Below are 23,750 nucleotides of genomic sequence, written 5' to 3'. Positions count from 1 at the left end.
GCTCATCTGACTGTCAGAGACACTTGTCCAACACAGAACAGATCGTGTGAAGCCTCTGATGAGGACGCTCCTGCAGAAACAGAGCGTGCGATCCAGCTGTCCCGAACAGAGGCCAAGCAAGGCTGGCTGACAGCAGGGGGCGACCTTGAGAGAGCAGCCAGACAAGCTCTGAGAGACAGACTCGCCAAGGTGATGCACTAATATTTCATGGCTCTTCTTTAAATGTATTGAATTTCCTAGTATTACATTTTCATAACTTATGGATTCACACCATATGCATTTTCCATGTCCATCAAGTTTGCCTACACTACAGCGGGTGTTTTGATAAAAGCAATGCAAATGTTCAGTGGCTCAGAAGACACAAATGCAAAAAGCGAAAACAGGAATGCAAAAGTCACAGCGCATATACAAAAGCAAAAACACAAATTCAAGAGAGAGGAAGGATGGAGAAGTATGGCACTTTATTTCTACTATTTTGAGTACCGGCACTTCCAGGCGCCGTCTTCTTTAAATGTAGAGATGAATAATTATTTTTATTTACACCGCCTTACACAGGTGAAGGAGCTGTGTGTGTTGGGTTTCACGGATGAGGCTCTGTGCCATGAGGTTTTGAGACAAAGTGGTGGTGAGGTGAGAGGGGCCCTGGCTCTGCTTCAACGGCCCTTGCTAGAGCCCTTTCACAACCGCATCTGGAGTGAGAAGGCTGAGCCTCCTGTGGACATCCATCACCCAGACAAGCAGGTGAGAGTCCCAACGGTGGGAAAGTATGTTGGCTCGGTATTAAAAGACAGTCTGAGATGTAAAAACATAAACAACAAAACAATTAAAACTGGTCAAATCTGGTAATAACATGGGGATCATTTTGCATTAGGGAGGTAATGTTATGGTAATATCATTTTAGTTCTAATGTGAACAGCATAGGTTATAATAATGATGTTACATTACAGTGTGTCAGTCTAAACCATCCATGGTAACAAATGCATCGTTTTTGCTGAACTTAAAAAGTATCAGAAGTCCACTATTAAGGACCATGAAACCATTTTTTTCACTAACATATTTTATAAAACCAGGCATCAAACGACTGTGTTTCACAGTTCTACTGTAGCTCTGATGAACTGGTGAACACAAGTCCAAACCACAGTGTATGTAGAGCAGAGGTCTCAAACTCACCGCATTATCGATTTCTTGTGGCCCACCAATTAACATCGAGTTATAATGACAACTGGCCCACGACCTCCTCCTCACTGTTAACACAGCATGTGTGGCCGAGGCACAGCTGCCTTCTAGGTGTACATGGCACATGCTACACTCCATTTGTAGTTGGAATTGAGAATTTCTGAGGTCAACACAGGAACTTTTTTTATAATATTGTTCCCTTTTATGATGACATCTAACGTGTTTCAAAATTCACCTCATGTCACATCCGACGGTTGGGCTGATTATTTGTAAATAAATAAACAAAGGAGAAAATGCCTGCCCCATCCTTGTCTGGTCCGTGTGCCGCTCCTATAACTTAGAACTATGGAACTCATTTACCTAACGCTGGTACATACTATAGGTAGAATATGTGAGGTTTGTCTTCTCCATATAATTTGTCACTTCTCTTCCAGCGGATATGTCGGAGGCTACTGGCAGTGTATGATCTTCCAAGCTGGGGTCGCTGTGAGCTGGTATTGTCACTGCTTCTGGAGCACAGTGCCCCCTACTCCCTGGAGGATGTAGTGCAGGCTGTGCGAGAGTCCCATGACAGGGAGTTTATCAAGAGAGTGCTGGCTAAAGAGTGTCCCATCTGCCTCTCTGTCTTCCCCCACAGCAAGGTATTGACGTGCGGAAGGTTTCCATGAGTTTTGCAGCACTGAAGCACATTTTTATCGATTCCCCTCTACTTCACCCTCTCAGATGCAGTCTCTGACATCATGCCAGTGTTCAGTGTGCTGCGGTTGCTTCCAGCAGCACTTCACCATTGCGGTCAGGGACAAACACATCAGAGACATGGTGTGTCCAGTCTGTTGGGAGCCCAACATCAATGACCCTGAGCACCTCAACAGCTATTTCTCCACTCTGGACATCCAGGTAGGGAATGGATGGTGTATGTATGGTGTATGGATGGTGTATGTAAATGCTTCACACACCTCTCAAGTTAAAGCTGCACTGAGCAGGATTAACTTTAAAATCTCATCTACTGGCTGTTAAATGTTAATGTTTTAGATCTCTCACAGATTATGTTGCTTATATTATATTATATGCAGCTTTGAGTGGTCTAGAGAAGAACCGAGAAACACACAAGGGACATAAAGTTGTGACCAGTTTGAAGCGGTGCTAAGGCCGCTGGTTAAAGACTGTAACTTTCCCAACAGTGACAAAATGATCAGGGAAAGAAAGTGTGTGTGACTACACTGTCACGGCCCAGACTTAACGTTAAGAGCACACTATCAATGTCGAACGGACACACAAGCCGCCTCAACAGCAGCTATAGACTATGTTATGGGTGGATGGCTGCAGTGCCCAGCAAAAGGATGTCTCTGCTCTGTAAGAAGCCAAATAATTTTGCCAAGATGTGCAAGACTCGAACACAAAAGGAGGTAGAATTCAGGACAATGAGGCACAAATCAAAGTTTAAGATAGACACGGGTGCCCCAGGCCAATATAATTCCAGCCGATAGATTTCATACAAAATTCAGAAACTCTGTGCTGAGCCCATCAGACTGTAACATCTCAGGATCTGGTGGCAGACGCTTTTTATCTAAAGCGACTTACAAAGGAGAATTTAGAATACCTTTTTCAGAATTTTGACCCTGACGGGATTTGAACACACATGCTGTGTATTTAGTGTGAATCAGGTTTTAGAGGATATTTAACTTGAATTATAATGTAACGTTTGTCACAGTGTCACTTTGTTATATCATGCATGCAACAAACTAACCCGTTTGACATGTTGTCTTTCTTGATCTTTGTTTCCGTGGAAGGAAGACCATTACAAATCTAGTCTCCTGTGAGTTTATAAGGTGCTGAGACTTTACGGATTGTGTTATAGTTTAAGTTTTATTCCGCAGCTGCGAGAGTGTTTGGAGCCAGAAGTCTATGAACTGTTCCATAAGAAGCTGACAGAGCAGGCTCTTATCAAGGACCCCAAGTTTCTCTGGTGCTGTCATGTGAGTACATGATGAGTCACTCTTACATTTTCTGAAAACACTGCAACATCTTTAAGATCGAGGGTTCTATTTTCATGGCAGCGCAACAAGCAAAGTGTTATTCATTTTTGGGTATTTTTACTAGAGTTGGTTTTTAGTTGTGTGAAAATAACTATCACCACTCCTGTACCCACTGTAATTCAACACAAGCTCGCTGAAGCATGTGGAACCTTGTATCATCGGCGCGCACCTCCTTTGCTATCACATGAATCCAACCCCGATGGAGGAAGCGTGTGCTTCACAGCTGATCGCTGTTCCACAGTCCCTCATGTAATCCTACCTAGTCAGAGGATGCAAACAAATGTACTTTGACCATGGGAGATTCTACAACCCAAGCTGAGGGACCACATGAGCTGCCGAGAACAGATAGTTGGAGCACGGCTTCTCTTGCCTTTGCAGGTTGGCTCTAACATGGAAATGGCTCATACATAATTGAATGTGTCCAGTCAAGCAAATCTTGCAGCAGATTAGCTCTCCAGGGGTGATCCCTCCCCAGAGAATGGAGGAGTGTGTATGAAAGTTTTGGGATCGCTTCGGCATGGCCACAGCTGACATCTGCCTCCAGGGAGACAACTCATTGTCCCCTCTTTTTTTCCACAGAAAAAAGACCCTCCCTGTGGCCCATAGGCAAAGGCACTTCCATGCCCACAGGGGTCTCCTGTATGCCTTCCCTCCATTCCCCCTCTTGCACCCAGTGCAGCAGAGAGTTCAGGTGGAGAGGTTCAGCCTTTATCTGTTTTTTTTGGGCTTTGAGGACACCCCTGGGAGCCTCAATATGTCCATATAAACCACTTGTCTCATGGCTTATGGTACTTATCCATTTTCTCAGGTGCTTGGAAGCTTATTCCTATCACTGGGGATTGTTTCAGTCATGGTGTAACTAGGAACAGGTGGATCCCCTCCCCTGCACAGCTCATGATATCCTTCTGGAATTAAGAAATTGTGTTGAGCCCAAACCCTGCATTCCACCCTAAAGTCTGGTCAGCGTCTTCTTCTTGTCAGTCTCTGGAGTTGTATCTTTAGCACTCTCTTGAACAGGTGAAGAAGCAACAAGCAGGCAATCACTGTTATGCCCTGTGTGCGCCTTAAATATGTATCTCCAATGGAGACATGCTCACAGGACAATGGACCAGTTATTTTTTGTTATTATCCTGTCTTGGACAATCTGTCTCCAAAATAATGATCCCATTGGGTTGAGAATACAATCAATGCAAGAGGCAGGCCAGCCCCAGCAGGGGTGCATGCTTAATCCACTAGGGCTCTTGCTACTTAATGGCCTTTATGGTGAGATTGCTCCTTTGTCTGAAATTTGCACTACAGGACATGACCTGCCACCCCCCCACCTGTGTTTTCATGTTTTCAGTAAATATTTTCAGTAAATGTTGAGTTTTCAGTAAATTTTGTCATGTTTTCAGTAAATGTTGTCGTGTTTTTAGTAAATATTTTCAGTAAATGTTGAGTTTTCAGTAAATTTGGTCATGTTTTCAGTAAATGTTGTTGTGTTTTTAGTAAATATGTTTTCGGTAAATGTTGTTGTGTTTTCGGTAAATGTTGTGTTTTCAGTTAAAGTTGTTGTGTTTTCAGTTAATGTTGTGTTTTCAGTAAATGTTGTTGCGTTTTCAGTTAATGTTGTTGCGTTTTCAGTTAATGTTGTGTTTTTAGCAAATGTTGTTGTGTTTTCAGTTAATGTCGTTTTTTCAATAAATGTTGCGTTTTCAGTTAATGTCGTGTTTTTAGCAAATGTTGTGTTTTCAGTGAATGTAATTTTTTCAGTAAATGTCGTGTTTTCAGTAAATGTCGTGTTTTCAGTAAATGTCGTGTTTTCAGTAAATGTCATGTTGTCAGTAATGTCATGTTTTCAGTAAATATTGTTTTCAGTAAATGTCGGTTTTCAGTAAATGCGTGTTTTCAGTAAATGTCGTGTTTTCAGTAAATGTTGTGTTTTCAGTACATGCCCTGTTTCATTAAATGTTGTTGTGATTTCAGTTAATGTTGTGTTTTCAGTTAATGTCATGTTTTTAGTTATTGTCGCGTTTTCAGTAAATGTCATGTTTTCAGTAAATGTTGTCGTTTTTTCAGTTAATGTCATGTTTTCAGTAAATTTTGTTGCGTTTTCAGTTAATGTTGTTGCGTTTTCAGTTAATGTTGTGTTTTTAGCAAATGTTGTTGTGTTTTCAGTTAATGTCGTTTTTTCAATAAATGTTCTTGCGTTTTCAGTTAATGTCGTGTTTTTAGCAAATGTTGTGTTTTCAGTGAATGTAATTTTTTCAGTAAATGTCGTGTTTTCAGTAAATGTCATGTTTTCAGTAAATGTCGTGTTTTCAGTAAATGTTATCGTATTTTCAGTAAATGATGTGTTTTCAGTAAATTTTGACGTGTTTTCAGTAAATGTTGTTGTGTTTTCAGTAAATGTTGTCGTGTTATCAGTAAATGTTGTGTTTTCAGTCAATGCTGTCGTATTTTCAGTAAATGTTTTTTCAGCAAATGTTGTATCTTCAGTAAATGTTGTCATGTTTTCAGTAAATGTCGTTTTTTAAGTAAATGTCGTTTTTTAAGTTAATGTCATGTTTTCAGTAAATTTTGTTTTTTCAGTAAATTATGTGTTTTCAGTAAATTTTATCGTGTTTCAGTAAATTTTGTCGTGTTTTCAGTAAATGTTGTCGTGTTTTCAGTAAATGTCATGTTTTTAGTTATTGTGCGTTTTCAGTAAATGTTGTCGTGTTTTCAGTAAAATGTCATGTTTTTAGTTATTGTCGCGTTTTCAGTAAATGTTGTTGTTTTTTCAGTTAATGTCATGTTTTTAGTTATTGTCGTATTTTCAGTAAATGATGTGTTTTCAGTAAATTTTGTCGTGTTTTAAGTAAATTTTGTCGTGTTTTAAGTAAATTTTGTCGTGTTTTCAGTAAATGTTGTCATGTTTTCAGTATATGTTTTGTTTTCAGTCAGTGCTGTCGTATTTTCAGTAAATGTTTTGTCAGTAAATGTTGTGTTTTCAGTAAATGTTGTGTTTTCGGTAAATGACATGTTTTCAGTTAATGTCGCACTCAAGGCTGGTGCATTTGTTAGACTGACAATGAGACAGAATTTATGTTCTTTCATGTTAAATAAATTGATTTCCTGTTAGTACTTTTATGCTGGGATAAGGTCAGTAGAACACTTGAATGATGTAATCAAAGGATTTTACTTTAAAGAACCAGTGTGGGGCTCATGTTCCAGACTCCTCCCCCTTTTTTTTTCCCAGCAGCTTTAATATCTCACACACCCGGACCTGGGTTCCAGGCCTAAATCTAAATGTATGTTATATACACGTTTGTTATTGTGTATTGTAAGTAAATTACATTTCTTTCTCCCACTCTGTTATCTCCCCTCTCCCCCTCTTAGTGTTCATATGGGTTTATCTATGATGGAGATCAGCTCAAGGTTACCTGCTTTCAGTGTCACAACAGTTTCTGTGCTCAGTGTAAAAAGCCTGTGAGTATTCTGTGGAAATCTTTGTTGCCAAATGTTATTCAATTGTGCTCTCTGTGTAACTCCTCACCCCAATTGTTGAAGTTAATGCCTAAATGTGTGCAAAATAAAAAATAACAAAAGACGATGAAGAATTGCAATCAGCGCAATGTGAACGTTCTCACTCATCCAGGTCATTGTATCCTCAGTACTGTAGCTATATGTGACTGGAAAACTCAAAGTCCAGTTTTTTCCTATCAATGTTGTCAAATCCTTTATCACACAGTATCAGTCAGCTCATTTCATAGGACAGAGACGTCACATTGTGAATTATCATGTATTAAAAATGGCACAGATGCTTTGACATACACATGTAAGTAATACACCTGGTCACTAAAATAATGGTTCACAGTTGATTTGTGGTCCTGCTCCTGAAACACTGCTTTGTAGCTGGACTTAATGGATTTGAGCACACAGCCAGCGTGACTTAATCCTCAGATTAGTTCAGCTGAGAGCACACAGACACCATATGTCTTGCGAGCTATAAGCTTAATAATAACTAATTTGCTTTTCAGGGTTTTGGCCTGATCTTTGACAATTTTACAAGGCGTTGAATCAATATTAAAATATGACTGACAATGCTCTTAAGAATCTACTTCTGCTGAATATTTGTCTTTTAAAATAGTTCAAGTGTAAAACTAAATCCCCAAATCTCAAATCTCCAAAGTTTAGTTTTAGTATTAAAGTATTAAAATGATATAAGTTGTGATAAAAATCTGTGTATCTACTACCACTCTGCTCAAATACCGGCTATTCCATTCAAATGTTGCCATTACTCTCTTAGTCCACTGCTTCATTGGTAGCTATATGCATTCTTCACCCGCTTGTCCAAACAGTGTGGGGCTCCTTGTTTCAGACTCCTCACCCTTTTTTTTTTTAAAGTGCCCAAAGTGTAACTTTGTTTCCTCTCTCCATCATTTGGTGTTAGATTTAACTACCTGACCACGCCCCTGCATTGATCCCCATTCTCCCTTCCTCTACTCTCAGCCCTCTTCTTGGTATTTTTCAAAATCATGCACTTGGCAGCATTATAGTTTCAGAAGAGGCGGTTGAGTTGCCCTTGAAGCATGGCAATCATATTAAACTCAGCTTAAACATATTACATGAAATGCAGTTCCACGTACTTAATCCTTGTAGTAATTTCCCCTTGAAAGCTCTGACAGGTGTTTCAGGTGGATCACTCAGTGTCTTTATCTGGTCTGCAGTGGGAGTCTCAGCACACAGGTCTGTCCTGTGAACAATACCAGTCATGGAAGAGAGAGAACGACCCAGGGTATCAGAAACAGGGCCTGGCTGGATACCTCAGAGACAATGGCATTAGTGAGTTTGCACACAATCACACATGCATAGAGAACTCCTATGTCCAGGATTGATTCCACCCATGGACCTTTGCTGTGAACCCAGCCACGGGAGGGTCACATCCATTCTACTCGTAGTGCTGATCCCAAGCCTGGATAAATAGGAAACAGGAAGGGCATTTGGTGTAAAAACTCTGACAAATCAAATATATAAAATGACAGCTGGAGGAGAAAGATGCGTCATCTGTGTTGATGTTGGGGAGAATACTTAACTGACCAACTAAATACCAGAGTCTTGTTTTCACTTGAATGCCTTCTCATTGTCAATTTATTCATTGATTCACCAATTGTCTATTGCATTATCCTCCAAATGAGGTCACATCTGGTTTTCCCTCAAAGTTCTGATGTGCCTCTTTCTTGTCTATTTTCCCCTCTTCCTGTCACTCCAGCTTGCCCTAACTGCCGTTTTCAGTATGCATTGTCTAAAGGAGGCTGTATGCATTTCTGCTGCTCGCAGTGTCGTTACCAGTTCTGCAGTGGCTGCAACAACCCGTTCCACACCGTAAGTCTCACACATCCTCATAGCCTGAGACAGTACTGCATGCTGCAAATGCTGGACGCAGTTGCCATTTTATTATTATCTTCTCTCCTGTGTCTGGAGCATGATGTGTGTTAATAATGTGCTGATGGAGCTGTTGAAGACCAGAAACTGTAGTGTTTAACCCTTCAGTGTCAACAAATGCCTCCCAGTTACCTCCCAGATCTTGCCTCCCAGTTGTTCACTGCAACTGTACATTCTCAAATTGTGTGTGCATAGGCAAATATGAACCCTAATTATGATACAATATGATTTTTCATGGTTCATCCTAAAGTTAAGGAAGTTGCTTCAGACAGTGGATTTGTTATTACCAATAAAAAGGTAAATAATAAATAAGTAAAATTTATAAATAAAAGCAAGAAAATGAAAATGTCCTCACCGTAGTTGAAGCTATAATTTACTTTATAATTAAAGTAATTATAAAGTCTGTCTCTCGCTCTCCTCTCTACAGCACCTAATGCTTATTTCATATTGATATGTGGCACTATTAGAATCAGTGCAAATTTCACATTGAAATGTGGGAGGAATCATAATAAAACACCTTTAGGACAAAAGGCTTTCAACATATTTGGTGAGTGAATGCATGCCACGTTACTGTGTGCGTGTGTGTGATTAACACTGATAGATATGAACAGTATTAATGATGTTGTGTTGGCATTAGACCTGTGCAGTGGATGAGTGCAGTGTGTCGGGACTACATGCTCATCATCCCAGAGACTGCCTCTTCTATCTGAGAGACTGGGAACCTTCCAGACTGCAGGCTTTACTCCAGGTACACACACACACACACATGCACACAGGTTAACAACCTTAACAATAACCTAACCTCAATTCAAATCTGCCCTAAACAGCCCTAACCTTAACCAGTTCCTCAGAAATGAGGTTCTGCCTCATGAGGACCAGTAGTCCATGAGGACTGGGCCTGAAGGTCAGTGTGTATGACAGAAAAGGTCCTAAAAATAAGAGTACACACACTAACAAGGGCACAGAGAATAAAGGCAGTATACCACTTGAATTTCATTAAATCTAAAAAAAAAACAGAATGTGAAAGGGGACCTAGTCAGGAAGTCTATTAGCTGGTCCATCCAGGATTAGCTGGTTCATCCAGGTGGAAGCATTTGGAGCGTTTCTCCACTAGGATGTGTGGTTGTAGGCTGTTGAATGCAGAGAAGCTGTGGTGTTGGTGTGTGCCAGATGCTTGTGAACAGTGCCCTAACCCTAACCCTGCCTTCTCATGGTTCCAGTCCCCTCTCACTTCTGGGGTCCCTATACTCTTTTTATTATATATACTGCCACTGGGGTCCATACAATTGCCTTTCACTGCTTTCAGATGATGCTCAGATCTACCTGCATTTTAAATCAAATTGCAATGCCTCTGTTCAGGCTCTGCTTGACTGTTTAAAAGATGTCAAATCTTTTTGCTTCTTATGTGTTTTAAATGTGCTCTATAAATAAACGCTTGGGAATGGGGACCACTGTAGCTAGGGAGCTCTCACTCTAATCTAATAGCCAACACACACCAAAACTGAACTTCCATGTTTTTCCACTGAATGCAATCACTGTGCTTCATGACTAAAAGTGTTCATCAATAGGCACTATCATCTTCTCCAAGCAGAACAATCTTTGAAGTTGTTTTTTTTATCATCATCATTATTATTATTATTTCATAAGACTCTGGGGCCTCTGGACAAAAGGGTGAGTAACATTTCTACTTTTTTTCTCAATCACAGAATAATGATGTGGCATTCAACACTGAACCTCCTCCTGGAACACAGACAGGTGAGTCAAACTGCACACATCTGTATGAGGGGCCGACGTTCTTGTATCAGGCAGATAATCATGTAAATCAGCAGAGAAAACGTACATGTCACGCCTTTAAACTCCAGAAACTACTGTCTATTTTATTTATTTACCTGGAGCCAAAATCGGAAAGAATGGACACCCATGAGCTAAGGTGTTTTCTTGCCACTTTAAATATATTTTGTTAGAATTAAAGACAACAACCAAGCCTCAGCTAAAGAGTTTGGAATGAAGGTTGCTTGTTTAAAGACTTTTTAAAAGATGAATCGTGCAAATCATTTTGAGTTTGTAACGTGTGTTAGCTTAAAGGCCCTGTGCTCTCTGTCTGTGTTCAGGTCTGTGTGGAGTGATAGAGCAGAAGGACGAGGGAGGACAGCAGCCAGATTCAGCTTGTGGAGCGCAGACCCAAAATGGACACGCTGGACTCTGCGAGTATGAAGCCTTTATTATCCACACCCCTGAGTCCCTGGAATTACCCATGATGCTTTTCAGTTGTCACACAGACATACTGCATATGTTGTCAGTGTTTTGGCTGCTGGATCATGTTGCCTACATCACTTTCTGCCATATTTGGAACAGTCGTGATTGGCTTGTAACAAGCAGCAGCTTGTCTTACTTAAAGAACTGTAATGTTTTTCAGTTGCTACTAAAAAAGCATTTTAATGACTATTAATATAGTCATTATATTAATGACATTTTTACACATTAAAAAGCATTTTTAATGTATTTTTTTTGTAATCTGTATATACAGTATTACATACACACACACATTTGTGTGTGTATATTTATATACAGTTGAAACCAGAAGTTTATACACTATATTAAAAGACACATATGCTTTTTTTCTCACTGTCTGACATGAAATCATCATCAGTGACATGATCACTTTTCCTGTCATTAAATACATTTAATTAATTAAAGACACATTTCATTATTGATACACTTCATAATTTAATGACACATTTCATGATTTCATGGTCCGTGTTGCAGTGCATCATTAATTCATTTTATCTGTCAAACTCGACCATCAAAGTCAGAGGGCGGGGCTAATGAGTCTGATTCATTGCTTTGGTCTGAAATGGCATGGCTGCCATGTATCACAGCATGGCAGCAGAGAAAAGAAATATAAACCTGAAATAAATATTTTTCTGAGTCCCAGAGCGCAGTTTTAAGATCATTTGAGGCGAGAAATTAGTCATTTAGAATTCAAAAATGTGGTTTATGTTTTAAGATATGATGTATTATATATAGTTTGGCAGTGATAGTATCAGAGGCATAGGCTCAGAATTATATTTTAGCCCGTGGGTGACCAAATTATATAAATACCATCATATAAATATCATATAATTCTGACTATATAGGGATGGCATGCTCACTGCTTCTGAACATCTGATTTTACAAAGGATTTCTTTGTTTTCTAATTCATGCTATATAGCCTATTTTGATGGACTCGGGACACCAAGAGGGTGCTGTTCTATTCCGGCGGGGCAGAGGGAGAGAGGTCCTGGGTTGGGAAGGAACCGCAGCCCTTCTCTCTCCTCACTTCACGTCGTTTACGTCAATAGAGGGAAAATTGAATTCGGGCCGAAAGTTTTATTTACAAGATTAAACTGAGTAACACGATCTCTGTCTATCGATCGCGCTGTACCTGTACATACACACACACAAATAGCGCTGTCCACGATGCTGTGACACTGAACCGGCTATACAAGCTCGCGCACCTTAGCACCCACGGGATCGGCGCCGATGAGGTGATCAACTTTGCCTCACCGGACGCTGCTGTGATCTGCTGGCTCAGACATTTCATCAGGGAAGGCTGAGGTAGCGCCGCTCTCCGTCGGACACTAATCACCAAGTGTCCGCTGAGGCGAAGTTGATCACCTCCGATATCTTAAAACATAAACCACATTTTTGAATTCTAAATGACTAATTTCTCGCTTCAAATGATCTTAAAACTGCGCTCGGGGACTCAGAAAAATATTTATTTCAGGTTTATATTTCTTTTCTCTGCTGCCATGCTGTGATACATGGCAGCCATGCCATTTCAGACCAAAGCAATGAATCAGACTCGATCAGCGTTAGCCCCGCCCTCTGACTTTGATGGGCGAGTTTGACAGATAAAATAAATTAATGATCCACTGCAACACGGACCATGAAATCATGAAATGTGTCATTAAATAATGAAATGTGTCTTTAATTAATTAAATGACACATTTCATTATTTAATGACACATTTAATGAAGGATTTAATGGTGTATTTATTTATTGAATTTTGTCCCTTTGGTCCTCCATACGTTAGGATTACCAAAATTATTTCTATTTGCTAAATGTCAGAATAATGAGAGGATTTGTTTAGACAATTTTTTATTACTGTCTTCAAAGTCATAATTTACATACACTAAAATTATTATGCCTTTAAACAATTTGGGAAAGCCCAAATGAAGATGTCATGTCTTTGGAAGCTTCTGATAGGTTTATTGACAACATTTGAGTTAATTAGAGACACACCTGTGGATGTATTTTAAGGCACACCTGAAACACACTGCTTCTTTGTGTAACATCATGGGAAAGTCTAAAGAAATCAGCCAAGATATCAGGAAGAGGATTGTGGACTTGCACAATTCTGGTTGATTTCTTTTGACTTTGCCATGATATTACAGAAAGAAGCAGTGTGTTTCAGGTGTAGCCTGGATTGCTGATGATGTTTGTCTCGTCACAGTACAGGATTCTTCTCTCATTGGCTCATTCAACTTCTCTTTGGACCCCCTTCAGGTGCACTTCTTTGTCTTGAGCAAGGCTCCCACCATCTTTTCTGAAAGTTAACAGACCTACAGTCAAGCCTATGGAGGGCAGCCAACTAATGTGGGTTATTTGATAAGAACAATACAATTGTGGGTCCTTACAGCAGCAGCATTAGCATACGTCGACCTGTTAGCACTTAATGCTGCATTAACACCGGTGTGAATTGGCATGCCGTGACTCATAATTGCAAGCAGCCAAACATACGCTCGATTTAGTGTAGTGTTAGTACACATTTCATTTAACTTAGCCAATGCATTAACTCTCTTAAACCAGACCTTAGCTTTGAATATGATATGATGATAATATGATACTTTCACATACTGTTTAATTCTTAGTTACCTTTGGATATGTAATACATGTCAACACAAAAACTGAAATATAGACAATCCATCCATCCATTATCTACCACACAATCCTCCATATGAGGATTGCAGAGATGCTGTGCTAATCTCAGACATAGGGTAATACCTTAAGTAACAGTCAGTCCATCGCAGGGTCACATATAGAGCAGGTCGCGTTAACCGAATATTTTCCGTCATTGACCGTTTTTTTGAAACGGTGACAGAAAAATCTGAGGGCCATCCGTCATTTTGACAGATTGCAATTCACACCCCTGACCACTTGGTGGTGAAGAGCATATTACACTAAGTAGAAAGTAGAAAAGAAGAGAAATGTCACAGCAGTTGACATTTCAGCATGTATTGCTTTATTGTTTCTAACACCTACATGGATTAGTAGAAGAATACTTAGTAGAAGAATACCATGTCTTACAGTTTCTTTTGAAATCTGGCACCGCATATTCAACTTACTTTTTTTACTCATTATCTCACTTTTCCCAAACTACTAGCCTAATTTTCTTTCTCTGATTTCTAATTCCTTTCGTTAAATATACCTGCACACAGAATTTTTCTCTGTCCTGAATATACACCTATGTGCAGGATTTTCCTTTTCTTCTTCTCTTTGACTTAATTCTCTTAATATGTCATGTTTAATTCTTCATTCTCTTAACACTTCTTAGAGGGGACCTTCCTCCCCCCTTTTTTAGTTATACCCAAATAAAAACAAATTAGATGAGGCCTCTGCACCATCAATACATCGCAGCCTGTCCCCAGGACCACTGCAAACAAACAGCCAAATCAATAAACACTCACTGGTTATGGAGCCATTCTGACTTCATCTCCAGGCTTTAGGGCGGCACGGGGTTTGGCTGCTCTCTTGCTGTCGTAATAAAGTTTCTGGGTGTGCTTGGTCTTGTCCAGTAAATGCTTGACTTTGACAGGGTCATAGGTCATGGGTGTAAGTAATGCACGAGCCGTAGGCAGCGTGTTGCGAGGCCTCCTGCCCATGAGCAATTGAGCTGGTGACAGACCTACTGAATCGAGTGGAGTAGTTCTGTAGTCCAGCAGGGCAAGGTGTTTTGTCAGGTGCTTTGCTCCAAAGTCTCTTGACTGTTTGCACCACACGCTCTGCTTCACCATTAGAGTGTGGCGTGTGTGGTGAAGATGTCTTGTGCAGGATGCCATAACTTTTGCAGAACTCCTTGAATTCCTCCGATGCATACTGTGGACCATTATCTGTTCTGATAGTGGCAGGGATGCCATGTCTGTTGAACTGAGCTTTCAGAGCCTCTATTGTAGTGCGGCTGCACTGATCTTTCAGCTGATCCGCTTCAATGTATTTTGAGTAGTAATCCATTCAAGTTCAATGCACTGTTTTCCTTCAAACTCAAACAGGTCAGAAGCTACTTGAAATGGCAGCTCTGGTGTCTCCGTTGGTATAAGTGGTTGCCTGGGAAGTCTGTTTTGGATTTCAGCACACTCGCAACAATTTCTGATCATGCCTTCAATTTCTGCGCTCATGCCTGGCCAGTATAACACTTCACATGCTCGCTGTTTACTCTTCACTATTCCAGAGTGGGACTGGTATATAAGAGCATCTCCTTCTCAATTTGTGCATAGCGCGTCTTTGCATCAGTCAGGGATCTGGACGAGAAAGCGACAGGCTGGTCATCCTGTTGTAGCACGGCTCCTAATCCCATGCTGCTGGTGTCATAGAATATTTCTACAGGCTTTGCTGGATGATAAAACCTGAGTAGTGGGGGGTTTGTACATAGCTGCTTGAGCTTGTCAAATGCTTGTTGTTGTGCTGGTTGTATGCAAACTCAACGTTGCTCTTCACGAGCTGCCACAGCGGAGCGTCCACATCACTTAAGTTTGGAATAAACTTTGACAGGTATGTCACAAACCCTAAGAAGTGACAGACACCTTCCTTATCTTTTGGTGGAGGCATGTTCCTCACTGCTTCAGTTTTCACTGGGTCTGGTTTTAACCCATCAGCTGTAATCAGGTGACCTACATAATGCACAGCTGACTGGCAGATGTGACACTTGTTGAAGTTGAGCTTTAGATTGTAGCTTGTTGCTCTATCAACTGCTTTGCACAGTATTGCGTCATGCTCCTTCATCGTGGACGCTGCTATGAGAATGTCATCCATCACGCCTGTGGCTCCACTAATGCCCTCGAGCATTTGGTCCATGATGCGCTGAAAATTTTTTATAAATTTTATACCGAACAGCAGTCTCAGCCATCTAAACCTGCCTATTGGTGTGCTGAAGGATGTAAGGAGGGATGACGCTTCATCTAACTCTATCTGAAGGAAGCCTGATTTAGCGTCCAAGACTGAGAATATTTATATATATATATGTTATATATTATATAATATGACCTCTTCTATAGTGCGCATAGGGTAATGCTCCCTCTTGATGGCCTTGTTCAGGTCGCTTGGATCTATGCAGATTCTAATCTTGTCATTACGCGTGACAACGACCATGGAGCTGACCCACTCTGTCGGTTGGTCTACTTTGATAATGTGTCCATCCTTGACCATCTCATGAAGTTTCTCAATTATCCTAGCCCTGAGTGCTACTGGTTGTTGGCGTACTGGATGGACAACGCCCTGGATCAATCTTTATGTTGTATTTGCCGGCAGAGTGCCTGTGGTGCTTGTTAGTTCAAGAAAATCCTCCAACTGCCGTGTGAGTGTTTAGGTTCAGAGTGGCTTCAGTGTTAGTCCTCACCTTATTTCGGTTAGCACCATCCTGTAGAGAGTCCAGCCGAACAATCAGGCCCAGGGCCTCAGCTGCAGTGCCGCAAAGCACGTTCTCTTGAACAAGGTCCACAATTTCCAGCTCTGCATTTGCTTCATGGCCTATGTATTTCAGGGGGAGGTCCACTGCAGCAACTGGCTTCACCTTGTGGTTTGAATAGGAGCGCAGCATGTTGTTGGAGTGTTTCAGTTCACCTGTGTGTTTTAATAACTGATAACAGTCCAGAGTCATAGTATTACACTTTGAACCTGTGTCTATTCTAAACTGCACTTCCTTGGACAGGACACTATTGTCTACAATCCACTTGTCATATGCTACAATTACTATTGGAACCTCTACTGTCAGGTTTATGTCCAGCATTTCTTCTTCAAATGCATCTTCTGGCTCCACACTCATTGAACTCATGCCACGGTTACGGCAGACTGCTGCCCAGTGGTTTGGTTTGTGACAGTATGAGCATACAGAGCCTATAGCTGGGCATTTTCCTTTGTTCCATGTATGTTGTGGGTGTTTTCCGCATTTTGAGCAGTTTTATATTTTGTTTTCCTGTCTGTCTCTGCATGGGCTTTTATTAGCATATGCTGTGTACTTTGTTTTTGTGGCCACTGTAGACACTTATGAGTCCTCCTCTCTAACAATTCTCATTTGCTTTTTGAAATTGCTGGGGAATATCAATAGCTTTAGCCAATGTCAAATCTTCACCCTTATCCAACAGCCTTTTTAGGACTTGAGTTTCTTTAACTCCTGCTATGATAGCATCAATCAACATGTTGTCTGAGTCAGCATACTCACAGTCCATCAGCAGTAGCCTCAGATCCTTCAGAAAGTGGTCAAAACCCTCAGCTGTACCTTGTTTCCTCTGCTTGAAACGATGTCTGGCTATTTGTTTATTCTTTCTTGGTCTATGTTATTAGCAAACTTTAGGCTTTTAGCCGGATCTTCGTTCTCACCATCCACCCATCAGTCTTGTAGATTTCTCTGCCTTGTTCACCGATCCATGTTCCTAGCCAGACGGCTTTCTGTTTAACTTCTAGCGCTGAGAGAGGACCGTCAAAGACGAAACTTACGTGAAAGCGAAACCTCTCGAATTCCTTAAATAGATCGGCGGCATCCCAGTCGTTCCTGGGGTGCTCAAACTGTGTATTCATGGTCGCGTGTACAGTTCTTGAAAGACTTCTGACACCATGTTATGTATTCACGCGTTTGTAGACACAATAACAAGGCCAGTGTTGTACAGATCTGATTGTATATTATTACAGCTTGGGCGCACAACATAGTGGTACACAACATAGTGAACTCACAGAATACATTACAACAATGTGATCAGAAAGGTTTTCTCTGAGGTGTTTAGGGCCAAGTATAAAAGTTGAAAAGTTGAAAGTTACTGGTCATCCAGGACTTAATGTCTCTGAGACATTCCTGGAGTTGAACAACCTGATTTATTTCATCCGGCCTCATTGATAAATATAGCTGTGTGTCATCTGAATAACAATTAAAGTGTATGTTGTGCTTTCTAATAATGTTCCCTTGAGGGAGCATATATAAGCGAAAAGTATAGGCCCAAGCACTGAGCCTTGTGGAACTCCACAATTAACTTTTGTTTCCAGGCTATATAAATTCCTCTAGGTTACTGGAACGACATTTTCTTTCTAATCTACGTAACGCCTGTTTAAGAGCGCGAGTATTGGAGTTAAACCATGGTGGATGTTGAAATCCCCTACAATTATGATTTTATCTGTCTTAAGCACTAACTCAGATAAGAACTCAGAGAACTCTGATAGGAACTCTGAATAAGGTGCAGGTGGACGATACACTGTGACTATCATAATTGGTTTCTGTGATTTCCAACTAGGATGAGATAGATTAAGAATAAGGCTTTCAAACGATAAATATCCTGGTTTGGGTTTGGGATTGATTAATAATCTAGTATTAAAAATGGCTGCTACACCTCCTCCTCGGCCTGAGCTTCTATGAATATGGGTGTTAGCATGAGTGGGTGGAGTTGACTCATTTAGACTAATCTTCTTCATGTAACCAAGTTTCAGTTACACAGTATAAATCAATACAATTGTCAGAAATTAGATCATTTATTAAAACAGATTTTGAGGAGAGTGACCTTATATTTAATAGTCCACATTTAAAAGTGGTATAATTTGACTTATTTGATTATTTTATTGTCGGTATTAATTTTTATTAAATTAGAATGTCTAGCTCCTTCTGTTTGATATTGATTCATTTACTTTAGTATTTACTTTAATAGGTCGGGGGACAGACACAGTCTCTATGGGGTTTTTAATTGGAGATTGCTTGAAAAGAACCACAGAGAAGCATGAAAGACTGCAACTCTGTGTCCTGGTCTCAGTTCTGGATTTTCATGGGTTTCTAATAAAATGTCCTAAGCTGCTAGATAAGAGAGCTGCTCCATCCAAAGTGGGATGGACGCCGCTCTCCTCATCATCCAGTCATCCAGGACTTAATGTCTCTGAGACATTCCTGGAGTTGAACAACCTGATTTATTTCATCCGGCCTCATTGATAAATATAGCTGTGTGTCATCTGAATAACAATTAAAGTGTATGTTGTGCTTTCTAATAATGTTCCCTTGAGGGAGCATATATAAGCGAAAAGTATAGGCCCAAGCACTGAGCCTTGTGGAACTCCACAATTAACTTTTGTTTGTAGTGAGGTTATCATTAACATGAACAAACTTGAATCTATCAGATGAGTATGATTTAAACCAGCAGAGGGCAGCACCTGTGATCCCAAGAGTATGCTCCAATCTCTGCAGTAGAATATTATGATCGATGGTGTCAAATGCAGCACTAAGATCTAACAGGACAAGTAAAAAAACTTGACCATTATCCGACACCAAGAGAAGATCGTTACTAACTTTAACTAGTGCTGTTTCTGTCCTATGGTGTAATCTAAACCTGACTGAAAATCTCCAAACAGGCCATTAATGTGCAAATATTTACATAATTGATTAGCAACTGCCTTTTCTAGGGAAGATTAGATATAGGTCGGTAATTAGATAGAATATCTGGGTCAAGGGTCGCTTTTTTTGAGAAGGGGTTTAATAACTGCTATTTTAAATGTTTGGGGCACATATCCAGTTAATAAGGATAGATTAATTTGAGTCAATATAGAGCTGTTAATTAAAGGAAACACATCTTTAAACAGTTTGGTGGGGATAGGATCTAACTGACAGGTTGATGGTTTGGATGATGAAACGAATGATGTTAACTCAGGGAGATCTATAGGGGAGAAACTGTCTAACTGTGCATCTGGTGCTTCTAAAGCTCTTGTGCTAGAAGATGAGTCAGTCCCAATATGAGGGAGGAGATGATCATTTTTTTCTCTAATTGATGTTATTTTATTCACAAAAAAGTTCATAAAGTCATCACTGCTTAGTATTAAAGGAATAGATGGTTCAATGGAGCTGTGGCTCTGTGTCAGCCTGGCTACAGTGCTGAAAAGAAATCTATGATTATTCTTATTTTCTTCAATTAAAGAAGAATAATAGGCAACTCTAGCTTTGTGTAGGGCTTTTTTGTAAGCTACAAAACCATCTTTCCAGGCTATATAAATTCCTCTAGGTTACTGGAACGACATTTTCTTTCTAATCTACGTAACGCCTGTTTAAGAGCGCGAGTATTGGAGTTAAACCATGGTGGATGTTGAAATCCCCTACAATTATGATTTTATCTGTCTTAAGCACTAACTCAGATAAGAACTCAGAGAACTCTGATAGGAACTCTGAATAAGGTGCAGGTGGACGATACACTGTGACTATCATAATTGGTTTCTGTGATTTCCAACTAGGATGAGATAGATTAAGAATAAGGCTTTCAAACGATAAATATCCTGGTTTGGGTTTGGGATTGATTAATAATCTAGTATTAAAAATGGCTGCTACACCTCCTCCTCGGCCTGAGCTTCTATGAATATGGGTGTTAGCATGAGTGGGTGGAGTTGACTCATTTAGACTAATCTTCTTCATGTAACCAAGTTTCAGTTACACAGTATAAATCAATACAATTGTCAGAAATTAGATCATTTATTAAAACAGATTTTGAGGAGAGTGACCTTATATTTAATAGTCCACATTTAAAAGTGGTATAATTTGACTTATTTGATTATTTTATTGTCGGTATTAATTTTTATTAAATTAGAATGTCTAGCTCCTTCTGTTTGATATTGATTCATTTACTTTAGTATTTACTTTAATAGGTCGGGGGACAGACACAGTCTCTATGGGGTTTTTAATTGGAGATTGCTTGAAAAGAACCACAGAGAAGCATGAAAGACTGCAACTCTGTGTCCTGGTCTCAGTTCTGGATTTTCATGGGTTTCTAATAAAATGTCCTAAGCTGCTAGATAAGAGAGCTGCTCCATCCAAAGTGGGATGGACGCCGCTCTCCTCATGAGACCAGGTTTCCTCCAGAAGGTTTGACAGTTATCTAAAAACCCAATGTTGTTTTCTGGACACCACCTCGACAGCCAGCGATTGCGGCTATGCGGCTGTACATGTCATCACTGGTCACATTGGGCAAAGGACCAGAGAAGATTACGTTGTCTGACATAGATTGTACGTACCTACACACAGACTCAACATTAACTTTTGTGACCTCCGATTGGCGTAATCGGGTGTCGTTACTACCACATGAATAATAACTTTACTAAATTTACGATTATCTGTTGCGAGCAGTTTCAGATAAGACTCGAAGTCACCCACTCTGGCCCCGGGAAAACACCTGACTGTGGTCGCTGGCGTCCTATTTTCAAATATCAGGTCACTACAGCTTTTTTAATAGGCCTGGCTGTCCTCTGCTCTGCTCACGTTGTGGTCTTCTTTTATGAAGGAAACATTACCGCGAGTACCTGGTCAGCCTGATCAACAGCCACTCAATAGACCCCGCCCCCCTCTACAGCTCCAGTGAACTGCTGTTGGCGTGCAGGAGGTACAAGGTGGACGACAGTCGAAGGGATGGAGAGGACAGCTTCACCTACCACAGCAGACTGCTGGAGGTGTGTGTGTGTTATTGAGACAACAATAAAAATATAATTGTTGAAATAATGACAAAAAATTATTATACACATGGAATGAAAATGAAAGAAAGGAGACAACAGCTGGGGCTTCAGGTCTAATACTAATGCTTTCGATCCAATCCAACTTTATTAATAAAGCACTTTAAAAAAACAACAACTGACATGTCTACATTGTAATTATTATTGCCATCATTCTTCTTATCATTATCATTATCATTATTATTATCATTTTCATTTTCATTTTCATTATCATTATCATTATCATTATCATTATCATTATTAGGGCCACACGGTGGTGTAGTGGTTAGCACTCTCGCCTTGCAGCGAGAAGACCCGGGTTCGAGCCCCGGTTGGAACAAGGGCCTTTCTTCATGGAGTTTGCATGTTCTCCCCGTGTGTGCGTGGGTTCTCTCCGGGTTCTCCGGCTTCCTCCCACAGTCCAAAAACATGCAATGTGGGGATTAGGTAAATTGGACACTCTAAATTGACCGTAGGAGTGAGTGTGAGAGTGAATGGTTGTTTGTCTCTAGTTGTGTGTGGCCCTGCGATGGACTGGCGAACTGTCCAGGGTGTACCCCGCCTATCGCCCGATGTAGCTGAGATTGGCACAGCACCCCCCGCGACCCTCTGGTGGAGGATAAAGCGGTTAGATGATGACTGACTGACTGATTATCATTATTATTGTCATCATTCTTCTTCGTATTGTTATTATTATTGTTATTATTATTATTATTATTATTATTATTATTATTATTATTATTATCATTATCATTATTATTATCATTATCACTATCATTATTTTTTCATTAAATTAATAAATAATAAAAGAAAATCAGTGGATTTTCATCAATAATAATAACAACAAAATAACAATAACAATATTCTGTCATGATATGACAATATCATGACAATATTATTCCAAAATAAAAATGTCTGTGTTGATATGAGTATTTTTAACTATAGTTAGTGTGGCGATATTATATGTCACATGTGGCTATAATCCTCTATAAAATATTATCATGTACAAACTTTACAAAAATGATTAAATACAAAACACAATAAACAAATTCACCAAAAAAATGCTTTATAACTTTTTGGTAGATTTGTATTCACATGTATCATCTTAATAATAAACGTACTCTGTAATGGATGTTATTTCTCTAACTAATATGTTCTCAAATATAATATGTGCCTTTTTGATATCTCTGATGCAGAAGCTGATGGTTGAAGTTCCACTGGGTGACAAGGTGCCGCGCAAAAAATGAAGGCGGCCACTTCCTATTCCCTCATCTACTGTTATCGTGTGGTCAAACAAAACTGTTTCCTTCACATTTTGGATTTGTAAATGTTTGCTCGTAAGCAGAAACGTGTTGTGTCTTTTTTCTCTGGACACTGATTTTTGTTTTGTTTTGTTCTTTATGTTCATTTTAATGAGCATTTGTTCAGCAATGATGTGGTGTACTGTAAATACTGTTTGTTTCAATGATCTTCATTAATAATCCAGGGAGATAATGTGAGAGAAACACAGCTTGACACATTCAGGCGTTCCTTAAAGTCCACTCTGTGCTTCATCTGACTTACTTTTGCAGCTGTGAGCATTAAAGAGGTTTCACATCAACATCAGCACAGACGGGCAGATTATTAAATATCACATCAAATGATACATCAGGAAGTGTTTAAGAATTAGAGACACCTAATGGTGAGACTGGACTCCTACACTTTGCAGGATTTTTAGCCTAATTTTCAGCATCAGAGTAATTGTGACGGTTGAATGTCTTGTTGTGGGGAGTACAGACAGTAAGTTAGTGGAAAACCACGCTTGTAAGATCAGGGCTGCCGACCCAGCATCCTCAGAATCACAAGGAAACACTAATTTCCAATTGGAGGAAGTGAGGAAGAGGAAATGACTGTCTGAGTAAGTGAAGAGCTTTGGGTCATAGGTTCTGATAATAAAAGGTTTTCACACACTGGGCCTTTAGTCTTTTATTTATAATCAAATCTCTCGTCACTGAATTTAATGAAACCCCCTTTACACAACCTCGGCTGTTTCTAATCATCTCAACATCTGCACAAATGTATCACAATAAAAATGTTTTTAATCAAACGCGAACATCTGTCTTTATGCAATAATTTGAGACTAATGAGAATTAAAATGACATTGAGCCACATGTCATCACTGTAATATTTTCATGCAGGTTAATAAAACTCCTAAAAGATCGTGAATAACATGTAAGGCACGTTTATTTCTGATCAGATTAACATCTGACTGGATGGAATGAGCAGCACGATTAACAAATCCTGTTGTTTAGCCTGGTCAGGATTGTTGGTATGAAATAATTTCCTCTGTAAAGTTACTGTGCTGATGGCTAAAACAGGAGCAGATTAGCACATGTTGCTATG

At 39.9% G+C, this 23,750-nt stretch overlaps 1 protein-coding gene across 1 annotated transcript in view; it reads left to right on the top strand.

Moving 5' to 3' along the window:
• LOC122764163 (E3 ubiquitin-protein ligase RNF31-like) overlaps positions 1-23,460 on the top strand; it is a gene marked incomplete at its 5' end in the record, with an annotated part of 37,070 nt that extends 13,610 nt beyond the window's left edge. The window contains 13 exons of the mRNA XM_044018495.1: positions 37-189; positions 556-741; positions 1,611-1,817; positions 1,900-2,073; positions 3,054-3,152; positions 6,573-6,662; positions 7,904-8,018; positions 8,446-8,558; positions 9,256-9,366; positions 10,325-10,373; positions 10,730-10,826; positions 21,164-21,329; positions 22,565-23,460. Of these exons, the coding sequence (XP_043874430.1) occupies positions 37-189; positions 556-741; positions 1,611-1,817; positions 1,900-2,073; positions 3,054-3,152; positions 6,573-6,662; positions 7,904-8,018; positions 8,446-8,558; positions 9,256-9,366; positions 10,325-10,373; positions 10,730-10,826; positions 21,164-21,329; positions 22,565-22,615 (1,611 nt within the window). The remainder of the gene's footprint in view (positions 1-36; positions 190-555; positions 742-1,610; positions 1,818-1,899; positions 2,074-3,053; positions 3,153-6,572; positions 6,663-7,903; positions 8,019-8,445; positions 8,559-9,255; positions 9,367-10,324; positions 10,374-10,729; positions 10,827-21,163; positions 21,330-22,564) is intronic.
• Positions 23,461-23,750: the final 290 nt, after the last annotated feature.

This window comes from Solea senegalensis, unplaced genomic scaffold (assembly GCF_019176455.1).
Source record: "Solea senegalensis isolate Sse05_10M unplaced genomic scaffold, IFAPA_SoseM_1 scf7180000017275, whole genome shotgun sequence".
Taxonomy (NCBI): Eukaryota; Metazoa; Chordata; class Actinopteri; order Pleuronectiformes; family Soleidae; genus Solea; species Solea senegalensis.
Note: the sequence above shows the minus strand (reverse complement) of the source record. Positions and strands in the feature narration are given on the sequence as shown.